This window comes from Adiantum capillus-veneris, chromosome 9, assembly GCF_014529385.1.
Source record: "Adiantum capillus-veneris isolate H3 chromosome 9, ASM1452938v2, whole genome shotgun sequence".
NCBI classification, from domain to species: Eukaryota; Viridiplantae; Streptophyta; class Polypodiopsida; order Polypodiales; family Pteridaceae; genus Adiantum; species Adiantum capillus-veneris.
In genome coordinates this window covers 34,475,197-34,495,322 of record NC_140939.1, presented here as the reverse complement: position 1 = coordinate 34,495,322, position 20,126 = coordinate 34,475,197, and the positions used below count along the sequence as shown (strand labels likewise).

At 39.9% G+C, this 20,126-nt stretch overlaps 1 protein-coding gene across 1 annotated transcript; it reads right to left on the bottom strand.

The window, feature by feature from the left end:
* Positions 1–9,421: 9,421 nt before the first annotated feature.
* On the bottom strand, positions 9,422–19,318 carry LOC147450320 (uncharacterized). Its single transcript, XM_086520448.1, has 4 exons — positions 18,794–19,318; positions 12,196–12,266; positions 9,996–10,077; positions 9,422–9,508 (listed from the first exon to the last, which is right to left on the bottom strand). The coding sequence occupies exons 1-4, from the start codon at positions 19,316–19,318 to the stop codon at positions 9,422–9,424; spliced, it is 765 nt and encodes a 254-aa protein (XP_086376574.1).
* Between the last annotated feature and the right edge of the window lie 808 nt (positions 19,319–20,126).

The window sequence follows — 20,126 nt, the reverse complement described above, 5'->3', positions numbered from 1 at the left end:
TTACAACAAAAATTATGTGAGGGAAAGGCCGTATGGACCTCCAGCAGGACCACCCCATCCACCTCCTCCAAGATATCAAGTTGGGCCAAATGTGAATATGGTAGCAGGAGCAGACAGACCTCAACATGTGCTGGGTCAACAACCTCCATTACCACAGGAAGTAAGGCCATGATTAGGTATGCTCAACCTTATGAAGCATCACCAGGAACAAATAATACACCTTAAATTTATTATTACGAGGAACCGAATGAGCCTTACATAACTGAACCTGAACCACAGATGTATGCAGACAAAGCCTATCAAACGTGGGAAAATAACGAGGATATGGCACCACCAATGTATGTAGCACAACCTTCGAGGGATCAATATTTGGTGGATGAAAGAACGCTAATGTTCATTGCGAACCAGAACTACAAACCAAGAGGATATCCTAATAGGGTGGGACAACCTATGGGACACCTCCTCAAAATCAACCACCAATTGGACCGTGCTATAGCTGTGGAAGTACAGATCATTGGGAGCGTAGTTGTCCTTTCAAAGGCAAAAGAGTGAAATTTTTTGGGTTTTGTGATGGTTGTGGTGTGAATCACATATTGCCAAATTGCCCAAGGAATCCGGACAACAAGGGAAAAGCAACTATGAATATTGTGGGGGTGTTACCAAGTGCAAGCAGTGGATCAAAAACCGAACCCATGATCCAAATCAATGTGGTAATCAGAGCCCAAGCCAAGGACTTAGAGAAAAACAAGCCATTGGAAAAAAAAGGTCGAGTTGCCAATACCCACAGAAAATGAGAGTTTATATGTGAGAACACAGCGGAAATCCTGGAAGGTGAATCGAGACAGAATGAAAGCAAGAAGGATGAAAACCCAAATTGCCATGCAAAATGAATTACATGAAACGAAAGAACAACTGAAACAAGAGAGAGATAGTAAAACTACTGAGGACAACAACAAGCCAAGGAAAGCATCCTCAGGGGGATCAGTCTTGGTCGAGAAAGTGCTAGAGCCTTTAGATGCTCTATTAGAAGCGGATGAAGCAAGGCTAAAAACAAACCAAACCTTAGAGCAGAGATGGTTGATTTATCCTCAACCAGAAGTGGAAACGAAGTGTTTGGAAATGTGTAAACACCTTATTGAAACAGCCCAGGCATTGATGGAACCTAATGCGATTAGAACCCCAGAACAAGAAGTGCCGATTCACAAAGAGCGAGAAAAATTGAAGATCGATGAATCAAAACAAGTAAACAGACCCAGGCCTGAAACTATATTGTCATTGGATCACCGAGTGGTGCCAAACACCACTGATGATGCTAAGTCAATGACTATAATGTCAATTCTAGAAGTGAAAGAACCATGGCCACAACACTTATGGGAAACCATTAGAAATAGAAAAAATAGAAGCACGACGTTACAGTCTGGACAACGAATTTTATCCAGGAGATATACAATCCTTGTATGGAGATGCAGGAACGGAGGCTTCGATGGAAAGTAAAGATCAATCCCTGAAAACCCTGCCTTCATTTATAGGAGAATACGAGGCACAATCGGAGATAAGATTAGTTCCATCCCAGATGAGAGCTATTCCACAAATGATTGACTCAAAAAGTCTTCAAGAGATGTTGTCAACACCTATAACATGCACAATCACACTGTCAGAACTCTTGAGAGTCATACCACACTTATGGGAGGACATGGGGAAACATTTGGAGAACAAAGGAATAAAGATTCCTCTTCAGACAAACCCTACTGTAGAAGAAAACAAACAGGAAGGTCAACCCAAAGCCCAACCTGTGCCCATAAACAAGGTCGGAGATTACTTTGAAGGTGAGGAAGGTAATACAGCCTTATCTGTCCAATATCAGGATATAAAGACGATAACTATCCTAGACAGTGGAGCGGGAGTTGCGATTGCTACAAAGCAAATCTGGGAGAAATGGGGCCGTACAGCTCTCAAAAAGACGAGAATGAAACTGCAACTCACAGATGGGTATGTAGAGATACCATTGGGAGTCCTCAACCAAATAGTTGTAACTTCGTGTGGAATTAACTATGAGCACACCTTTGCCATGGTAGACTTCGGAAAAACGAACAACTTTGAAATTATTTTGAGGCGAACTTTTATGCGTCAACTCAAAATGATACAAGATTGGGGGTACGACCAAATTTACCTAAGGCATGAGGAGCTAATAACAAAAATCAACATGAAGGATCACAGCTATAGAGACGTTGCAAAAACACCATTGCAAGAATTTGATTCAACCACAGTGAATGAAAAAGAAATACCTGCGTGGTTACAAATGAAAGCACATGTCTGGATGTGTGGAGCATCTAATTGTGGAGACTTAATCAAAGAGGAATGTGTGTTGGAAAGGTCAGTAGAAGACGAGGCTTATCTCCTAGAACCTTTTCCTGAACATTTATTTGAGCCATTTGGGTGGACTCAAATATTTTCAACCTTGGATATATGTGTTAACGAATGCACGCCTATAAAATTTTGTGACGATGAAGGATACGACCTAGTAACGTTGCAAATGGCTAGCGTCATCCTTGAGTCAGGATCAAATAGCAAGGAACAAGAAGAACCACTACGTGAGACTGAGTGTAAAAGAATAGTTGATGAGATATGTGTATTGGACGATAGGAATCGAACAGAGGAGGAATTCACAGACTCACTAAGCGATGACCTTCCATCACTGGGTAATGAAATCCAAATGATAGATGTTGATGGCGAAAGATCAAGTGGATCAGAGACGAATAGGAAGTATATGTTGAGACTGGACAAGTTTTACGAGTTTCCTAACCAAAAACCTAGTCGACAAGAGCGGTTTAGATCACAGAGAACAAGGAAATCAAGAGCGAATAAGCATAAACCCATGCCTTTTGTCAATGACAAAACGGGATATCTAAGGCTTGTAAAAGCTGATGATTGTGTCAAAGACAAGGTCACTGGCCGGTTTATCAAAACTAAACCATGGAAAAACAACAAGAAGAACAAGCGCGAAAAGCAAACGACTGGGACACATAAGGAGGGGGAAACAGGGTCTAGAATGACCAAAACAGAGCGGAAAACACAGTACAATAAGCTCAAACAGACCCTCAAAGACATATGGACAACTGAAATGGAAACAGATGAGGACACGAATTCTGACAAGTTGGATGTGTCATCCCATTATAAGAAGTATACCATACAAGATAGAAAAATCATAGTGCAACAACCAATGAGAGAATTGAAGGAACCTGGTACATCATACGACGGTCCTAAAAAATCCAAACGAATAGATCTAGCGGAGCTAGGAGAAGATCCAAAACCTGCACATATTGCCACGGATCTTACTAAAGAAGAGGAAAAGCTTTTGATAGCTACTCTAAAACAGTATAGAGATGTGTTTGCATGGTCATACAAAGATCTTAAGGGGGTGGATCCAAGTATCTGTCAACACACAATACCCCTTAAGAATGACACCAAACCTAGCAGACAACGTCCTTATACTTACAATGAGACGTTTGCAAGGAAGATCGAGGAGGAGATAGATAAGCTGAAAGAGGTAGAGTTTATTTACAAAATTGAGCACACTGACTGGGTTTCACCGATTGTGGTGGTCCCGAAGAAAAATGGAAAGTTGAGAGTATGTGTCAATCTCAAGAAAGTAAACGTTGCTACAATTCGGGACAACTATCCCCTCCCCATTACTGATCATGTAAAAGAAAGAGTGGCAAGAAAAGAACCTTATAGTTTCTTAGATGGCTTTTCAGGCTACAACCAACTCACAATAATGCTAGAGGATCAGCACAAGACGGCTTTTGCAACTGAATGGAGCATTTTTTCATTCAGGGTAATGGCTTTTGGCTTAACGAATGCACCAGCCACATTTCAGAGGCTGATGGGTCATACTTTTAAAGAATATCTAAGACAGTTCTTAGAAATTTACATGGATGACTTGTGTGTTCACTCTCTTGTAAGATTGGAGCACATAGAGCACTTAACCAAAGTGTTCAAAAAATGCAAACTGTATCGGATTTGCCTGAATCCGGAGAAATGTGTCTTTATGGTAAGACAAGGAAAAATATTGGGACATATAGTGTCCAAAAATGGTATTTCGACAGACATGGAGAAGATCAGCGTAATTTTTGATCTACCACGACCAGTAAAGGTAAAGGAGGTACATGCATTTATGGGCCATTGTGGATATTATTGCAGATTTATCTACTCATACGCTATAATTGCTAAACCACTTTATGCATAGATAACTAAATTTGAGTGAACTCGATGAGATGCGACTACTAACTCTGTAAGCAAACCATACGCACTAAAGCCAAGTAATCTGCCTATGTCATTCTACACAACTCTACAGTCATCACGCCCGTTTACCATGCAAATCATGTCGAATTCGCACGAAACTTGAAGGGGAGCTACAGGGGACTATTTAGAATCTATCCTATCACTATCACGACATTCTGGAGAGGTACAAAGATCACGATCATTCATCCCAAAGTCAGCAAAAACAGTGACAAGTGATTCCAAAGGGTCGTTTTAGGGTCCCTAAGACTCTCTTAGGGTCAAAACAACATAAAATACGCGTTTAAATGCTCAAAACAATAATTTAAGGTCTCAAACTTGTAGTTGAACACCTACACCGAATTTTGAATGATTACACTTGAATGGAAGTTAAAAGTAAGAGGAACACAATGCAATAAACGAATTTGAATTCGGATTACCGTAGCCACAGTAGCGAAGATTACAAGTTGGAGCAAGATAGAGCTCTCAAACGCACGCTGTCTTCTTCAACTTGTGATAAAAAAGATAATGTTCAAACTTACAAAACTTTACCTTTATAGTTTAGGTCTTTACAAATGGCTTGTCCGGCCAAAAGCTCCTAAACTTCTAACTGGCTCTCTAATATACAAATGCTCCCAGAAAAATAATCATAAATTCTTTTACAAGTTCTCGGCTTAGAGATGCTCTCTTACAAAAGAATTTTACAAGTGTTTCCCACAAAAATGTGACTCCTTTTCTGGAAACCGCCGCTTCATCCACCAAACAATAAAGCACAGTATTCAAAAAATTGGATGGCTACAATGCAATCAGAATATGATGCACTTATAGAGAATGAAACATGGAATTTATGTGATTTGCCTCCTGGCAAAAAGGCCATTAGTACAAAGTAGTTTACAATTTGAAATGTAAGCTGGATAATGAGATTGATAGCTACAAGGCTAGACTTGTTGCACAAGGCTATGCACATTAGAAAGGCATTGACTATGAAGATACTTTTACTCCCGCTTGTTGTATGAATATTGTTCATTTTCTATGTGCATTGGTAGCTCATTTTGAATGGAATGTACCTCAATTTGACATTGTTTACTGCTATTTGAGAAAGTATATGTAGCGCAGTCTTGGGGTTTTGTCAAGAAAGCACAAGAAAGGGGGTGTGCAAATGCAAGAAATCTTTATATGGGTTGAAGTAGTCTCCTCATGCTTGGCATGAGAAAGATGACACTCATTTGGTTAAACAAGGCTTTTGTATAATAGTCCAACTAACAGCATTGTGTATGTAAAACATGAGGGTGATATATATCTCATTGTCATTTTGTATATAAATGATTTGTTGATTACTGGTTTGAATGACACATATTGTTGCATTCAAGGCTAAATTGATTACTACTTTCAAGATGAAAGACTTAGGGTTTTTGCATCATTACATGGGCATACAGTTTAAGCAGTGTGGTGGAGGTATTTCTTTTTGTCAAGCAAGATACATAAAGACCTTGCTATGTAAGTTTGAACCTAAGGACTGCAAACCTTTTGCTACTCCAATGGAAACATGTTTAAAATTGAGCCTTCATGATGTTGGAGATCTTGAGGATGTCACTCTTTATCAATGGATGCCTTATTTTTTGTATCCAATACAAGGCCGGATATTCATTTTCCAGTCTCATAGGTCATCAAGTTTATGCATAGCCCAAGGTCTAAGCATTAGCAAGTTGTTAAAAGGATCTTTTGCTACTTGAGTGGCACTTTACATCTTGGGTTGCTTTATCCCAACGGGGTCATTGCTGCCAGATTTGCATGCTTTTTTTTACTTAGATTGGGCTGGTTATTATGACACATGAGCATCGACGAGTGGTTTTTGTTTAATGCTCAACAGTTCATGCAGATCATGGTTGAGCAAGAAGCAACCTAATGTGGCCACTTCCAGTTGTGAGGTTGAGTACATGGCAGTCTTCATAGTTGTAGTTCATCAATGTGTATGGATCAAGCAACTAATAGATTATTTGGGTGTTGTGGATAGGACACTACCAACATCATCTAAAATGACAATCAAAGTGCAATTGTGAGAAACCCTGGTTTTCATACTCACACAAAGCACATTGAGGTGCATTATCGCTATGTCAGAGAGAGACTCTCAGCAAGAGAGATGAGCTTGGCTTATGTGCTGACATAGGACAACCTTGTAGATCTATTCACAGAGGCATTTCATCATGATAAGTTCAAATCTTTTTGCAAAGCTTTGAGCTTGCTTCCCTTTGTGGATTTATCATGCCCTTAGGGAATGCAACTTTCCTATACACTATGTGCCAGCTCTCGTTCACCACATTACTCCTAGGGGGATCCATTTCTATATATGGTAGTGATGTGTGAACACATTTAGGACCGCCATGGAAATTTTTCCCTCACTAGGATCCCCCCTCTCCCCCCCCCCCCCCCCCCCCCCTGCCCGTGCATTGTATATCTGCACATCACTCTAGGGATAACTTATTTTTTTATTTATGCACTAAGCAATTGATACACTCTCTGTTGTGTGCCTTGAGCTTCATCATCTTCTCCAAGCTATGTTTCACACTAAGAAATACACTCTCCGTTGTGTGCCTTGAGCTTTATCAGCTATGCGTGCATCCGTGCAACCCTAATTCCAACAGTTTTAGACCTAGATACTTGGGTTCTCTTAGATAAGAGGCCTCCTTGTACACACATTTAAATAATGCAACTTTGTCTACTTTGTTATCTCTTAATTATGTATGGTTCATTAGACTTTCCACCGTAATCAAGGAACCGATATCCCAAGAAAATTTGCACCAAATTAGGAGCTTCACACTATGATGGAGTGGCTATGGTGGGGTGAGTACAACATTCAACAACTTTTATAAACACTAGTCATGGATAAATGGGGGGTTTTGGTTAACATAGTATGGAGGAAGTCTATGTATAGAGCAACACATAGGGCCCAACATGCCACCTCAAACTTGTTTCTCTCTAGAATTATTGTGGTAGTAGATCCTTAGGAGTTGACCTATCATATTTGGTTGGTTTTGAGGCGAGGACCACAATGGAAAATATGGAAAAATTAGGTGGCAAAGTATGTGCAAATTAGCTTGTAGAAGCACACGAAATGCTGGTGCATCCTTCAAGTTGAAGAGATAGAAATTTTTGAGGAATGAGCATGGTGAGCATGGAGAGGGTTCCATGGTAGTAATTGCATGCAAGGTTGCCATTTCTAGATTAATGATCAAGCGCCTTTATAACTCGCACATGGCGATCAAGTTGTGATTGCATTATTGTGGGAGGTGGTTGAAGTAGCCACCAATGAGGTGCATGCAATGCCAAAAGCTTCCACATTTAGAAGCGGAGGAGTCCTTACATGTCTCTAGCGAGTTGATGGGGCCTCATCTTATTTATCACGGATGGTGCACATGGAATAAAAATTCCCAATGCAAGGTGAGAGGCCAACGCCTTAACTAACATGTCCATATGCATCTTCCTTGGCCTAAATGTGAGTCCATAGGATTGTGGATCAAACATACTAATTTTGAGATAAAAACTAAACCAAGGATCTAGGGATTTTGAGATTAATGCTTAAGATAAGTGGCCATGATTAAGAGATGTGACCGCAACACTAAAGGAAACATTGATCCTAGATAGGGGACTTCATTGAAGACTCCGTTCCCTTTAGCGTTGAGGTCACGTCTCTATTTTTCCCTTTTATTGTGGGTTTGGCAACCATACATCATCACTTAGGTCATAAAAGATGACACGGCTATGCCAGCACATAGTGACTAGAAAAATGTGTGAGCATCAAATCTATAGTGGCCTACCCCTAAAGATTCTACCTAAACACTAAAGCCACTTTATTCTCTCTCCCCTTGCAACTTAGTGCTCAAAAAGCGTGAGCATCAAATCTATAGTGGCGTTCCCCTGAAGATTCTACCTAAACGCTAAAGCCACTTTATTCCCTCTCCACTTTTAAAGTCACTTTACAAAAGTGATTCCCTCTCCACTAATAACTTAGTGCACACAACAAGTTACCTACTTTGGAAAGGCACCTCTCTTCTCTATATAAGGAGAGAAACCCTTCATTGTAAATTATCTCAAGTGATCTCAAGTGAAGCCTCTCAAGACTCACCTAAGCCTTGTATACAATCCCCATATTGATCCCCTGCACACTTAGTGTATTTTCTTTGTAACCCTTTTGTCTCATAATACACATCTTCCGCTTGCAACTATTTAGTGTGCGTATTTTGGTATCAGAGCCTATTTGTGTTTCGCATATGTGTATGTGAATGCTCAACGTCTATAAGCTCTTTATCTCCTGCTATAAGATTGATTAGCAGAAATTGTTCTCTCTCACTGTATTGTGTCAAAAGGCAAGCTCGCGTGGTCGCATGGTCCGAAGGTCGCCGTCGGCATTTGGGATATAGACATAGGCAACAAATCCTTGATAAATTCCCATAGAAATTCCCGTAGAAACTCCTATCGATCAACCCATTACCATGTAAAATTTCAGTGGCATTCTTGAACAGATCATTGTCAAAAGTGACCCAGTCTCTTCCTCATCTCTCCATAGCCATAGAAGAAGTAGAACCCTATGCCCAATGGCAAATACCAGACTTAAAGCCTGATCAAGTATATAAACATAAAAAACTATTTAAACTTAAAGCCTTGACAGTTTACTTAGACAATAGATCAGTTGCATCTATCCTTACAGATAATCAAATGCATGATAAACGTGAAGTCATTGAAAAAGGCTATCACTTTGTTCATCTTGGTTGTGTACAAATAGGAGTAAACCCTCTATTTAGAGCAGGTTTAGCAGTATCCTGCTTAGTTATGATTTTAGATACCCGACATAGAAACTTGCAAGATCAATTCCTTGGAGGAATTGAAAGTAATTTGGCAGATGGACCAATTTATCTACAAGTTTGCCCAAATTATAAAGTGTCACTAGATGACCCCTATTTTGGCGAAGCTTTGACTCTTGCAATTAAAATAGTTGGCTGTGATCTAAAGCATATGACGCCCAATGTAGAAATTGCTTTTTTTGTTTTAGGAAGAGCAGTGAACTCACGACTTCTTGTAATTTATGAAGGGAAGTTGACAGCTAAAGAGAAAAAGGATCATAAAGGGCAAAATATAGTTATGCATTCTAATGATCATTCTCAAATGCTGTGATGTGACCAAATTGCTTGCTCGAAAGTAAAATTACCGAAGAATTGAGCGGTAGACATCCAACCTACCATAAAGTCAAAAATAATTAGTAGAGTATTAAGTGTTGATAATATACACTCACCTAATTATGTTATTAGTTCTCAAAAACCTATCTCTTCTCCTATTGTGCATAAAGCCCCTACTAAGTCTAGAGAAATGAGAATAAAGGATTGTCAACATTCAGAAACCTTTGAGAATGAAAACAAAACCTTTTGCAGACAGTGCTTAAGACTAATGAGTCAAACTGCCTCATCATCCTCTATATTCTCTATACAGTTTTGTATGATTGAAGGTAAAGATTTTATTATCTCAGATACTGATAAAGTCTTTATTACCCCTTATGTTATGATAATGACTGATCACACAAAACCCCGTCCTGAAGTGCTTCAAAGTAATTATCAGACTATGAAGTTGCATATGCTTGAAAAAAAGTTACAGGATTTACATAAGCTTGTTTCTTAGTCAAGCCATAACCTTACTCAATTGCATACACAACTTCAAATCATGCATACAGCATCTTCACCCTCATGAAATGCTGATTTAATAGTACCATCCTCTATAGACGTGCCATGCTTCTCATTCACTAAACCCTCCCTGCATCATTCGGGTTACTCAGACAAGCGTCTGCTCTTAAATGTCTTGAAATTTGAAGAAGAACAGGGCGATTCTTCAGACATTGAACCGGTGGGAGAGAAGATTGGGAAGAAGGGGAGCAGCTTTATTACAAGTTGCATAGCAGCTTGTTGAAGGAGAAAGAGATCTCTACACTATTGCTTGTTGTCACAAAAATTGCAACAAAATAATTGACAACATAGGAAAAACTCCATCACAAAACCCTGAAGGAGTAGTCATTGAATCGAACGACTACAGTTGGGAAGAAGACCAGATAGAACCAATCTGGGATATGGCCAATGCAAAAATAGGTTAGGAATGTATTCTTCCAGGTAATTAGGATCAATTTGATGACTTTTATGAGGAAACTATCTACAATGGTCTTCAAGCAAAAATCATTCTAGATAGCCTTCCATCTCCTCCCAATGCATATGAAAGTCCTTTCAACCCTGAAGATGAATCAGAAATAGATGATTCTCAAATTGAGATTCCTCTGGTTCCATCACAAATGGAAAAGGATGAGCCAATGGAAGAAGCATCTACAAGTGCTGCCCAAACTCAAAAGACTCCCCAATTTGTGCAAGGTATAAAAAAGGTAGGAGATATTACCTTCTACAACATTGATCATCTAGAGCATGATGATATCATCTTAGTTCTAGAATAGATGCATAATTGGATCTACCAAAAAATGCTATTTGGGTGCATGAAACAACAAACTGCAGTAGAAGTTGCAGTAAATGGTTTTACAGACATCCTGAAAAGATGGTGGGAAATGCTTCCCCCCGAAGTCAAAAATTCTATTATACGACCTGATGGAAATGTCTCTCCTCTCTTGCGCTTTATTGAAAGTATCTACAAAGAATTCATTGGGCATCGACAAGATCAAGAATACAAGCTTTTCATGAAACTCAAATCTATAATTTCTCCTCCATTTGGGATTTTTGTATTTATTATAGAAATTTAATATATAAAGTAGGTAAAAACCATTCTGGAGAAATCAAAGTAGAATTTGTGCACAAACTACCAAAAGCCATTACCAAGCTGCTTATTGAGAAATTGGAAAACCAAAATTTGAATCTCCAAGCCTTACAGGTAGTAATATAGGAACTATGTATTCAAAATCAGGCACAAAAGGAATTGAAGGACTCAAAACCTTCAAAAAGTTCTGCAAGCAAAGTTACTACTCCAGAGATGTTGGATGTGCCAACAAAAAGAAGGAATGCTCGTGCAAGCATCCCAAGAATGGCAAAAAGGAAGAAGTTCAAACGAAGACCCAGGCATCGATTTTTTCAAAAGGGTAAGTCTACATCTCCAAAGAATGATAATAAATGTTTTATCTGTGACAAAACAGGTCATTGGGCCTCTGAACGTTCCAAGAAGAAAAAATCAGTGGTATTCAAAAATACAATCCTAGAAGATGGATATAGCTACTCAGAGCTATCCTCTTCAGATATCTCAGAGTTTGAATTCAACATTGCTCAGTCTGTAAGCAGGACTGAGAGATACCCCTCCCTAGGGGTCTATGCACAAATTATACAATTTATACTTTTTATATAATTTTCAATATACATCAGAGTTGTGGAAGCATTTGCATAGGGAAAGAGTTCTCAGCGCGCTCGACCAAGCATGGAGTTTAGGCCATGAGTCGGACTGCATCCAAAGGTACCTAGTGACTAGTACTACCCTTGAATGGGTGCTATGAATGAAAACGTACTCAAGAAAAATATAACATTGTGGAGGGTGAATATATGTGTACACGACGTTGCGGAAAGAGAGAGAGAGAGAGAGAGAGAGAGAGAGAGAGAGAGAGAGAGAGAGAGAGAGAGAGAGAGAGAGAGAGAGAGAGAATATAGTGGAGGGTGAAATAGAGTGCACAAAGACATGAGAAGATGACAATAGAGAATCTTTAAATGCCCAAATAATTGGAACATGCAACAATGTATTCAACCATGTATTAATGTAATGATGAAATCTAGGTATACCAAAAAGTTTATAACAAAACAACTAGCAGAGCACCGGACCTTGTGTAGGGATCGATTGGTCCACCCATCCACTTCTGCTCTGCTATGGATAGAGAATTTCACTTCGTCGGGAGCGAACCAGAACACCTCCAACCTACCTGATCCAGATATAGGATGACGCCGCTTCGCCTCCCTCCATAAACCCGAGCTCTGAAAGGATTCCAAATACCAGCATGTGGTAGGATATAAACACCAACCATACCAGTCTAGGCACCACATCTCTTCGATGCCTAGCATCAGGTGTTTAGACAAAGCCAAGGTCCCCGACGTTGTCGTGCTTTGACACGTACATAGTGGGAACGCATGCTACAAGATCTATCTTACAACTTTTTAGATACATAATGATATTTCGTATAATCTACATATACATATCTAAGTATAATAATAAGCTTTCTATCTCATCCTATTATTTATCTCAAGGGTAACATATTCTTACTTTACCGTCAAAGAGTACTATGGGAAAAGCGTCAATAGCTCCGCCTCTTTAACTTGAGGCAAAAAGCATTGATTCTTTCTTTCTACTATCTCAATATTATCTCACACCCTAGCTAGATCCTATACTTAGAGTAACTTCCAATATATATATATATTCTATGTATTTTTCTTATATTTCTTTTAATAGCTACTAGGAAGGAATTAAATGCTAGTGGGACACTAGCTTCCATGATCCTCAGAGATACCCCTATTTTAATGAATTATTGCAAGCATGATTACAAAAATTTGTCAAGGAGAAATGTCACACTTTCATATGGCATGAGGTGTCCATTGGAATCAAATAAAAGTCTAGGCTAAGGGGACCACAAGAAGACATTTGCTGCCAAAATTGTACCCTATTTTGATTATTTTTTACACAAGGTTCCAATCCGAGTTGGAAAAAGTATATAAAATGGGAGTCATACCTAATGAGCTAAATTTTCTCTTGTATTTTTACTTTTTTATTTGGAGCCACGGTTGAGGAGATATGATCAAAATACTGGACCCCAGTCTGCCCACATCATGCAGGGACGGTTCATTTCCAACTTTTCCAGTTTTTGTTCACACTTAATCTTTTCTTCTTGTGTAAATCCTTGGGGGTTCCCTTCACCTATAAAAGGGGACCTCTTCTTCCTTGAAAACCATTCAAGCCATTCAAGCCATTCAAGCCATTGATGAGAGGAATTCATGAGGGAGTGAGAGTAGTAATGCCTAATTGTACTTAGCCATAAACATAAACCGAAGCCTACACCTACTCCTAGAGGAAGACTAGCCATTCTTGTAAGCTATCCTTGGAAGATCAACTCTAATCTAACACTAGAATGGTAACCTAACAGGACATAAAAGTGTCCTTTCAGGGTTTTGGGAAAAAATTCCAAAACCATAGTAGATCCACTCATTTTGAAAAAGCCTTTCATGAGCTTATAGTTCAATAACTACTACGTACATATGGAAAAAATGAGAAACTTGTAATTTTTCTCATCCCTTGGTCACTACAAGCCTCCAAAGTTGATGGACCAGTGCATTTTTCCCAAAACAGCAATTTCTTACGGTTGATTACATATAAATAAGAGTGGAGATTTTTGTAGGACATGAGATAAAATGCCCCGTTAACTTCAATGGGTTGGTGACCAAAACATATGGTTGTTTTTACCTCACTAATTTTTTTTGGGCAAAAAAAATAGGTACAAAAAGTTGTATTTTTGCCATTCTGCAGACCTATCATCAAAGTTTCTATAGTCACGCTCAATACAGATACTATATAGATGTTTTCTTAGTTCCCTTAAGGCCTTTGGATTCAAAAGGAGAAATGGAGCATGTCAAAAGGATAATGGATCTCTTACAATTGGAACCTTGGGGGCAATGATAAAGTGCTAAATACAGCAAACATGAAAAAGCTGGGTTTAGCATTTTGACCTCTAGAAACCCATAGAAACTACTCAATATCTAGCCAAGTTTGTAGTCTATGATTAGATATGGTCACTACCTACAAAATACACACAATTGGCCTAAGAAACTAGTAATATTGAGAAAGTTATACTTGCTACTCTAAAATGTATCGTATTCTTCAGCAATCAAAAAACTCAACCATCATCATATACTATGATATATAGCATATTAGGTCCCCCAAAACTCAAGGAAGATTAGCTTTATGTTATAAATTACACTTACACAATCAAAATTGAATTTGGATATCAAGAAATCCACTTAAAAAATCATAAAAGTGCTAATTTTGGCCAAAAAACAGGATTATGCAATTCTTGTAAATTGGTCATAACTTTCAATTTTAACACTTAGCTCTCCCTACAAGCATCAAAACATGTTGAGAACTATGAAGGCCTAACCTCTAGCCATCTAAACCTCACAAACATGAAGTTTAGAGTGGTATAGTTGCCAAAAATTGAAAAAAAACCAAAAACAGGACCCGTTTTTTCACACAGTTTAGGTTCAAAAATGTTGTGCAAGAGTAAGGTTAATGGTGAGATCGATATCCAAAAAAAAATGCTAAGTTTTATTCAGCTCATAAGGCAACTTTGTGGATATATAACACCTAGAAATTCATTTTCATACTCTTCAAATAATTCAAGCAAAATGGTCGCTTAACAGGACACAAAAGTGTCCTGTTACCATTCTAGTGCTAAGAAGGTCTTGATCTTGGTGCATCAATCAAAGCTGAAGTCTCCCCTCTTCTTCTCTCTCCATCATAATGGTGAACAACTCCCAAAGATTTTGTCAAGTAAGATGTGTTTTACTTTGATATCTTGTTGTTTTCTTTTCACCTCTAATCCAACATATCTCTAATCTCATCTCCCTCTCGAACCAAACCTATTTCTCTCACTCTTGAAAATTCATTCTCTCTATAAATTGTAGGTTCTCCTTGCTACAGGTACATCTCTCCCTGCAGTATTCTTATTGCCTACGGGCAAGAATAGGTCTTGGGAGGGAAACTCTCTTCTCTTCTCTTCTCTTCTCTCATATCTACATTTTGCATATACTAGAGTTATCCTAGATGAATAATCCACATGATAAGAATTTCTATCGCTTCCACTATATGCGATCTATTAGAATTAACTTATGGATTATCCGTAAAATACACTTTCAACAACGTATAGTGTTTCTCTTTGGCCGAGAAAGGCTCAATGAAATACTCCATTCACTGGATCCATCATACTACCTCTTTTAGACTATAACTTTTCTTTTGACGTTGGTGCAGCCAAAGTGTGTCGACTCTAGAAGGTGGCATGGGCAGCTATATGCAGGCAAACAGAAGCATGGCAAAGGACTGGAGCAGCTAGGAGAGTCACGGGATGACAGGTAGCAGCAAAAGTGTATGCATGATGCGCTTATAGGTCAAGAAAGGCTCCATGAGGGGCTAATTTGGGTAGCAGGTTGAAGAGATGCAAAGTGCAGCCTTTGGGCCCAGGAATGAAGATCTTGAAGTGCTGAAGGAACAAGTCCAGACGGTTCATCAAATCGAGCTACGGAGCCCAAGTTATTGAAGGTTGAAGTTTTGGTGCTTTGCAGATTCTTGTCGGACAGGGCAGCAAGGGACAAGTGATCCAAGTGGAAATTGAGGTATAGATGTGTAGAGCTCAATTCATGGAGCCTACCTATCTTTTCAGATTGCGGATCGGAACCATGGTTTGCAAGATATGATCAATTGAAGTTTTTCCGGGAGTCGAGTCTGAGCCCACTTGGCCGCATTGGAGAATGTTCCATCTGGCATCTTTTGAGCCTCAACAAAGTTCTAGAGTAGGGTGTGCATCATATGGAGCTAGCAGGAAGTGACTGCATGTCAAACGGAGTCCGAAGCAGGAAGTTACAGAAGCCAGAAAGTTGAATGCATTTGTCCAGAGTTGGCCACAGATGGTTTTCTCGGTTTTTACGGCCTAGGTTTGAGGGCTCGGAGAATTGTAAAGGGTGGCAAGGAAAGGTGAATCCAGAGTCAGGCAAGTGAGTTCGCGGCCGGGCTTTACGGCTTGACAATCCAACCTTGGAGCAGAGAATGGGCATTGGGGGAAGAAGACCAAGAAAAAAAAAAAAATCTAAATATTGTGGAAGGGGTTTATGGCCCTTGGGGATGCAAGTCGATGAGGGACCACCACATGGCAGCGCGAATATCCCACATGCGCAAGGGTTGGGCAGGAGGCCGTGGTATATAAGCAGGAGTGTGGGCTCTCCATTGTACACAAGAGGGGAGAGAGAGGGGAGCTCTCCTCCCATGGCTATGGCGCGCGGGCCTAGCGCTGCGCAGTGGCCGTTGGTGGCGGTTTGGTGGTGATTTTGGCGGTGCAGGGAGGTGGCGCGCCCACGGGCACCCGCGTGGGGTGAAATTTTGGTGATGACGTTGTGTGGGATTCGGGGGCTGGCCTCTACAACACCTCAAACCACCACAAAGAAAAGAGGATAAAGAGAATAGCTTCCTCAAGATAATATGGGCTGATCTTCTCTCACTAATTTTCTCAATTTCACACACACTCAACCTCGACTAGCTCCGACTAGCTTCCCTCTACACCGCTACAACTCCCACTACACTCCATTGCACTCAAGGACACCAAGGAAGCAATAAAATCAAGGAAAAAATTGAGAAAAAAACCATGGAAATCTCTGCACTTTTGACCATAACTCAAAGAGCTTCACTTCTTTTCAAACGCCCTTCCATGTGCTAGTAGGGCTTCCATAGGCGCTCCCATATATACACATAGCTTGACCAAAACCCACTCAATTCAAGCTTAATTTGAAAACCCACAAATTTCAGCAAAAAAAATCAAAAAAATGGATGGAAAACTTGGGGGAAACCTTGCCCTTTGATATATGTACAATCAAGGCATTGCAGCACATAGTTTACCCTCAACTAGCTGCACCACAAGGAGCTGCACACACCATAGCCACCGTACCTCAAAACAAGATGAAGAGAGGTCAATATGCAGAGCTAAGCACCCACTTTCATCAACCCATTGAGAAGAGACACACTGTCAACTCACCACATCGGGCCCTCGACTAGCAAGATAGGCTGCTCTACTCCCAAACGCCTCTATCCCTCGCGGCAATCAGGGCTTCTTGCTGCTAGATCTTCCTCTGTCAAATCCCCCACTCACTCACGACCTCAATCTGATAAAAACTCAATTTTGTTCATATTTTTCAAGTACTAAGTGACTCTTTCAAGTATCGACACGTCTATGTACAAAAACAACAAAACTATGTACCCCACACATCTGGCCCGCATGCGTAGAGACAGCTGGCACACACCGCCTTTATACACTTTGTACAAGCATGATTTATTTACATATAAGGGACCCAAAAGCATTAAAAAACCCTTTCCAAATTCCTTGGGGTGGCTTGCATCATTCCGTAAAAACACGTCACATATTGCCCCCCCAACAAGCATGGAACACTTTCAAGTGTTCCATACGCATTTCTTGCTTCATCACATGATTCTGGTCACATAAGGCCTGATTCGGATCCCATTGACTCTTGCCTTATGCATCTTTCCATCCAAGTCCTTATGCACCACAAAAGGACCTTCCCACCTTGCCTTGAACTTTGTTTGAAAGGTATTGTCCAAAGCACTATTATACCTCATAACCAACATGCCTTCACATAGCCCTTTTGCCTTTATCTTTTCATTGAATACATCAGCCCTTCTTCTTCCCAAGTCTTCATAGTATCTAATGGCACTTTCTCTATCCAACAAGAGGCTATGCATAGATGCCAGTCTCTCTTTTACATGCTCCTCCTCAACCAAACTATGCTTCAAAATGAACTCCAATGAAGGAAGCATCACATTAATCGGCATAACACACTCTTCTCCATATACCAAATGAAATGGAGTGAAGCCCATGGATGATTTTTGAGTCACTCTACATGCCCACAATACCCTCTCCAAATACATATCCCAATCTTTTGGATGTTCTTCCACAAGCTTGAACAATATCTTCTGTAAAACTCCATTGAATGCCTCCACCAACCCATTGCATTGTGGATGATAAGGATTAGCATACCTATGTTTGATCTCCAATTTCTCCACCAATTCAGTGATAAGATCATTCCTAAACTCTTTCCCTTGATCACTTACAAGCTCCAACGGCACTCCAAATCTACAACATATGCAATCAAAGATAAAGTTGCATACATCTTTGCTTGTAGCCCCTCTACTAGCCTTTGCTTCTGGCCATCTTGTCATATAATCCACTACACTAAGTATGTAGTGCTTCCCATTTCTAGTGCCTGGAAGAGGACCAATTACATCCACACCCCACTTCTCAAAAGGTCCATAGCTTACAATGTGTCTCAAAGGCTCGGGCATCAGCTTTCTCTTTTGATATATTTGGCACTCGTGACAGCTTCTACACCAATGCACTATTCATACTTGGCCACATAAGTTGAGCATTCAATACTTTCCTTCTTGTAATTTCCACTCCAAAATGGCCTCCACATCCTTCCTCATGACATGCTTTTAAGCAATCAAAAATTTCATCATGGTAGAGAACTCTTCTCATGACACCATCAGCCCCCTTGTGATACATTTGTTATCCAATCAAGACATACCTCATAGCTCTTCGTGTGATTGCATGCCTTTGTTGAGAAGCCAATCCCTTTCTTGAAAAACCCGTTTGCAACACATGTTCTTCCTCATGGAGGGATTCCCTTCCAAGATACCTTCGCTCTCTAATTATCACCGTATGCACATCCTTTGTGAACACCTGTTCCGCCAACTCATGAGCCCTTACATTCATATTTCGTGGTACATGCCATATTTGAAAGGAAGTAAAAGACTTTAACAACTTCCTCACTTTGAAAAACCAGCCCTTCATGCCTTCTTGATTTACCTTCCAGGTACCTTGAACTTGCCGCACAATCAACATAGAATCACCTTTGATTAAAAGCCTCCTTACATGTCTTTTGACACATTCTTCCAAGCCCAAACAGAGGCTTGCATATTCAGCCTCATTATTACTCTTCACATCCACTTCTTGGTTTCCAAACCAGCACTCAATGCCATTTTTATCCACAAATACATAACCAATAGTGCCCTTATTAATGCTCCTTTTGAAAGCCCCGTCAAAGTATAAGGTACCCTCTACATCCTGAAGCTCCGCATGCATAGTTGGGCTTGGTGCTATCTTCTTTTCCAAATCTTTCTTCAACTCACTCCTTGCATGAATCTCTTTAAAAGTGAGCATATCCGCCATATTTGCTCTCACACTATCCTCCTTAGTAAAGCTCATGTCAAATTGTTGCAAGCTAAGTATCCACTTTTGCAATTTAGGACTATCCCCAGGATACCTTAATGCATGAGGCAATAAACTACATGATGTTAACACCACAAAAGTCTTACAAATAAGATAAGATTTCAGCCTTTTTGTTGCATATACCAATGCCCAAACCAATTGCTCGATCTCATGCCAAGATTTTTGTGCATCATTCTTCACTTTGCTTATGTAGTAAACTGGCCTCATATAAGATTTCTTTTTTCCTTTTTGTATCAATACTGCACCAATAGCATGCTCACCCACGCTCAAGCTCAAGTAAAACATTTCATCCCAACAAGGAGGCATCATCAAAGGTAATGTAGATAGCTTTTCCTTGACGTCCTCAAAAGCTGTTTGCTCATGCTCAGTCCAAAGAAAAGGGTCTTTTTGTGTTGCTTCTTGCAAAGGGTGCACATATTCAGCAAGCATACAAAAAGACCTTGACAAGTACCTTAGCTTTTGTACAAAACTCATCAATTCCTTTTTACTTTTAGGACTCTCCATCATAAGCAAACATTCCACTTTTGTAGGATCTGGAGCTATCCGATTCTCACTTACCTCATGGCCAAGAAGTATCACTCTAGCTCTTGCAATTTTACATTTCAAAGGATTGAGTTGACCCCCATCATCATCAATCCTTTTAAACACCATATCAAGATTTTTCACATGAAGCATTCTATCACTGTAAACACAAAAATCATCCATAAAGACTTTTACAAAGCTTCCAAGGTAAGGCCCCAATACTTTGTCCATCCAACTTTGGAAGCTCGCATAAGAATTCATC

What these genes read in the sequence shown, in the direction of transcription:
- LOC147450320 (XM_086520448.1), bottom strand. Translation starts at nt 19,318, where the DNA reads ATGAGCTTTACTAAGGAGGATAGTGTGAGAGCAAATATGGCGGATATG. An exon ending in CTCATGAGTTGGCGGAACAG is followed by an intron (nt 12,267 to 18,793) that starts GTGTTCACAAAG and finishes GAATCCTTTCAG; the next exon opens with AGCTCGGGTTTATGGAGGGA. An exon ending in TTCATGAGGGTGAAGATGCT is followed by an intron (nt 9,509 to 9,995) that starts GTATGCATGATT and finishes ACTTTATGGTAG; the next exon opens with GTTGGATGTCTACCGCTCAA.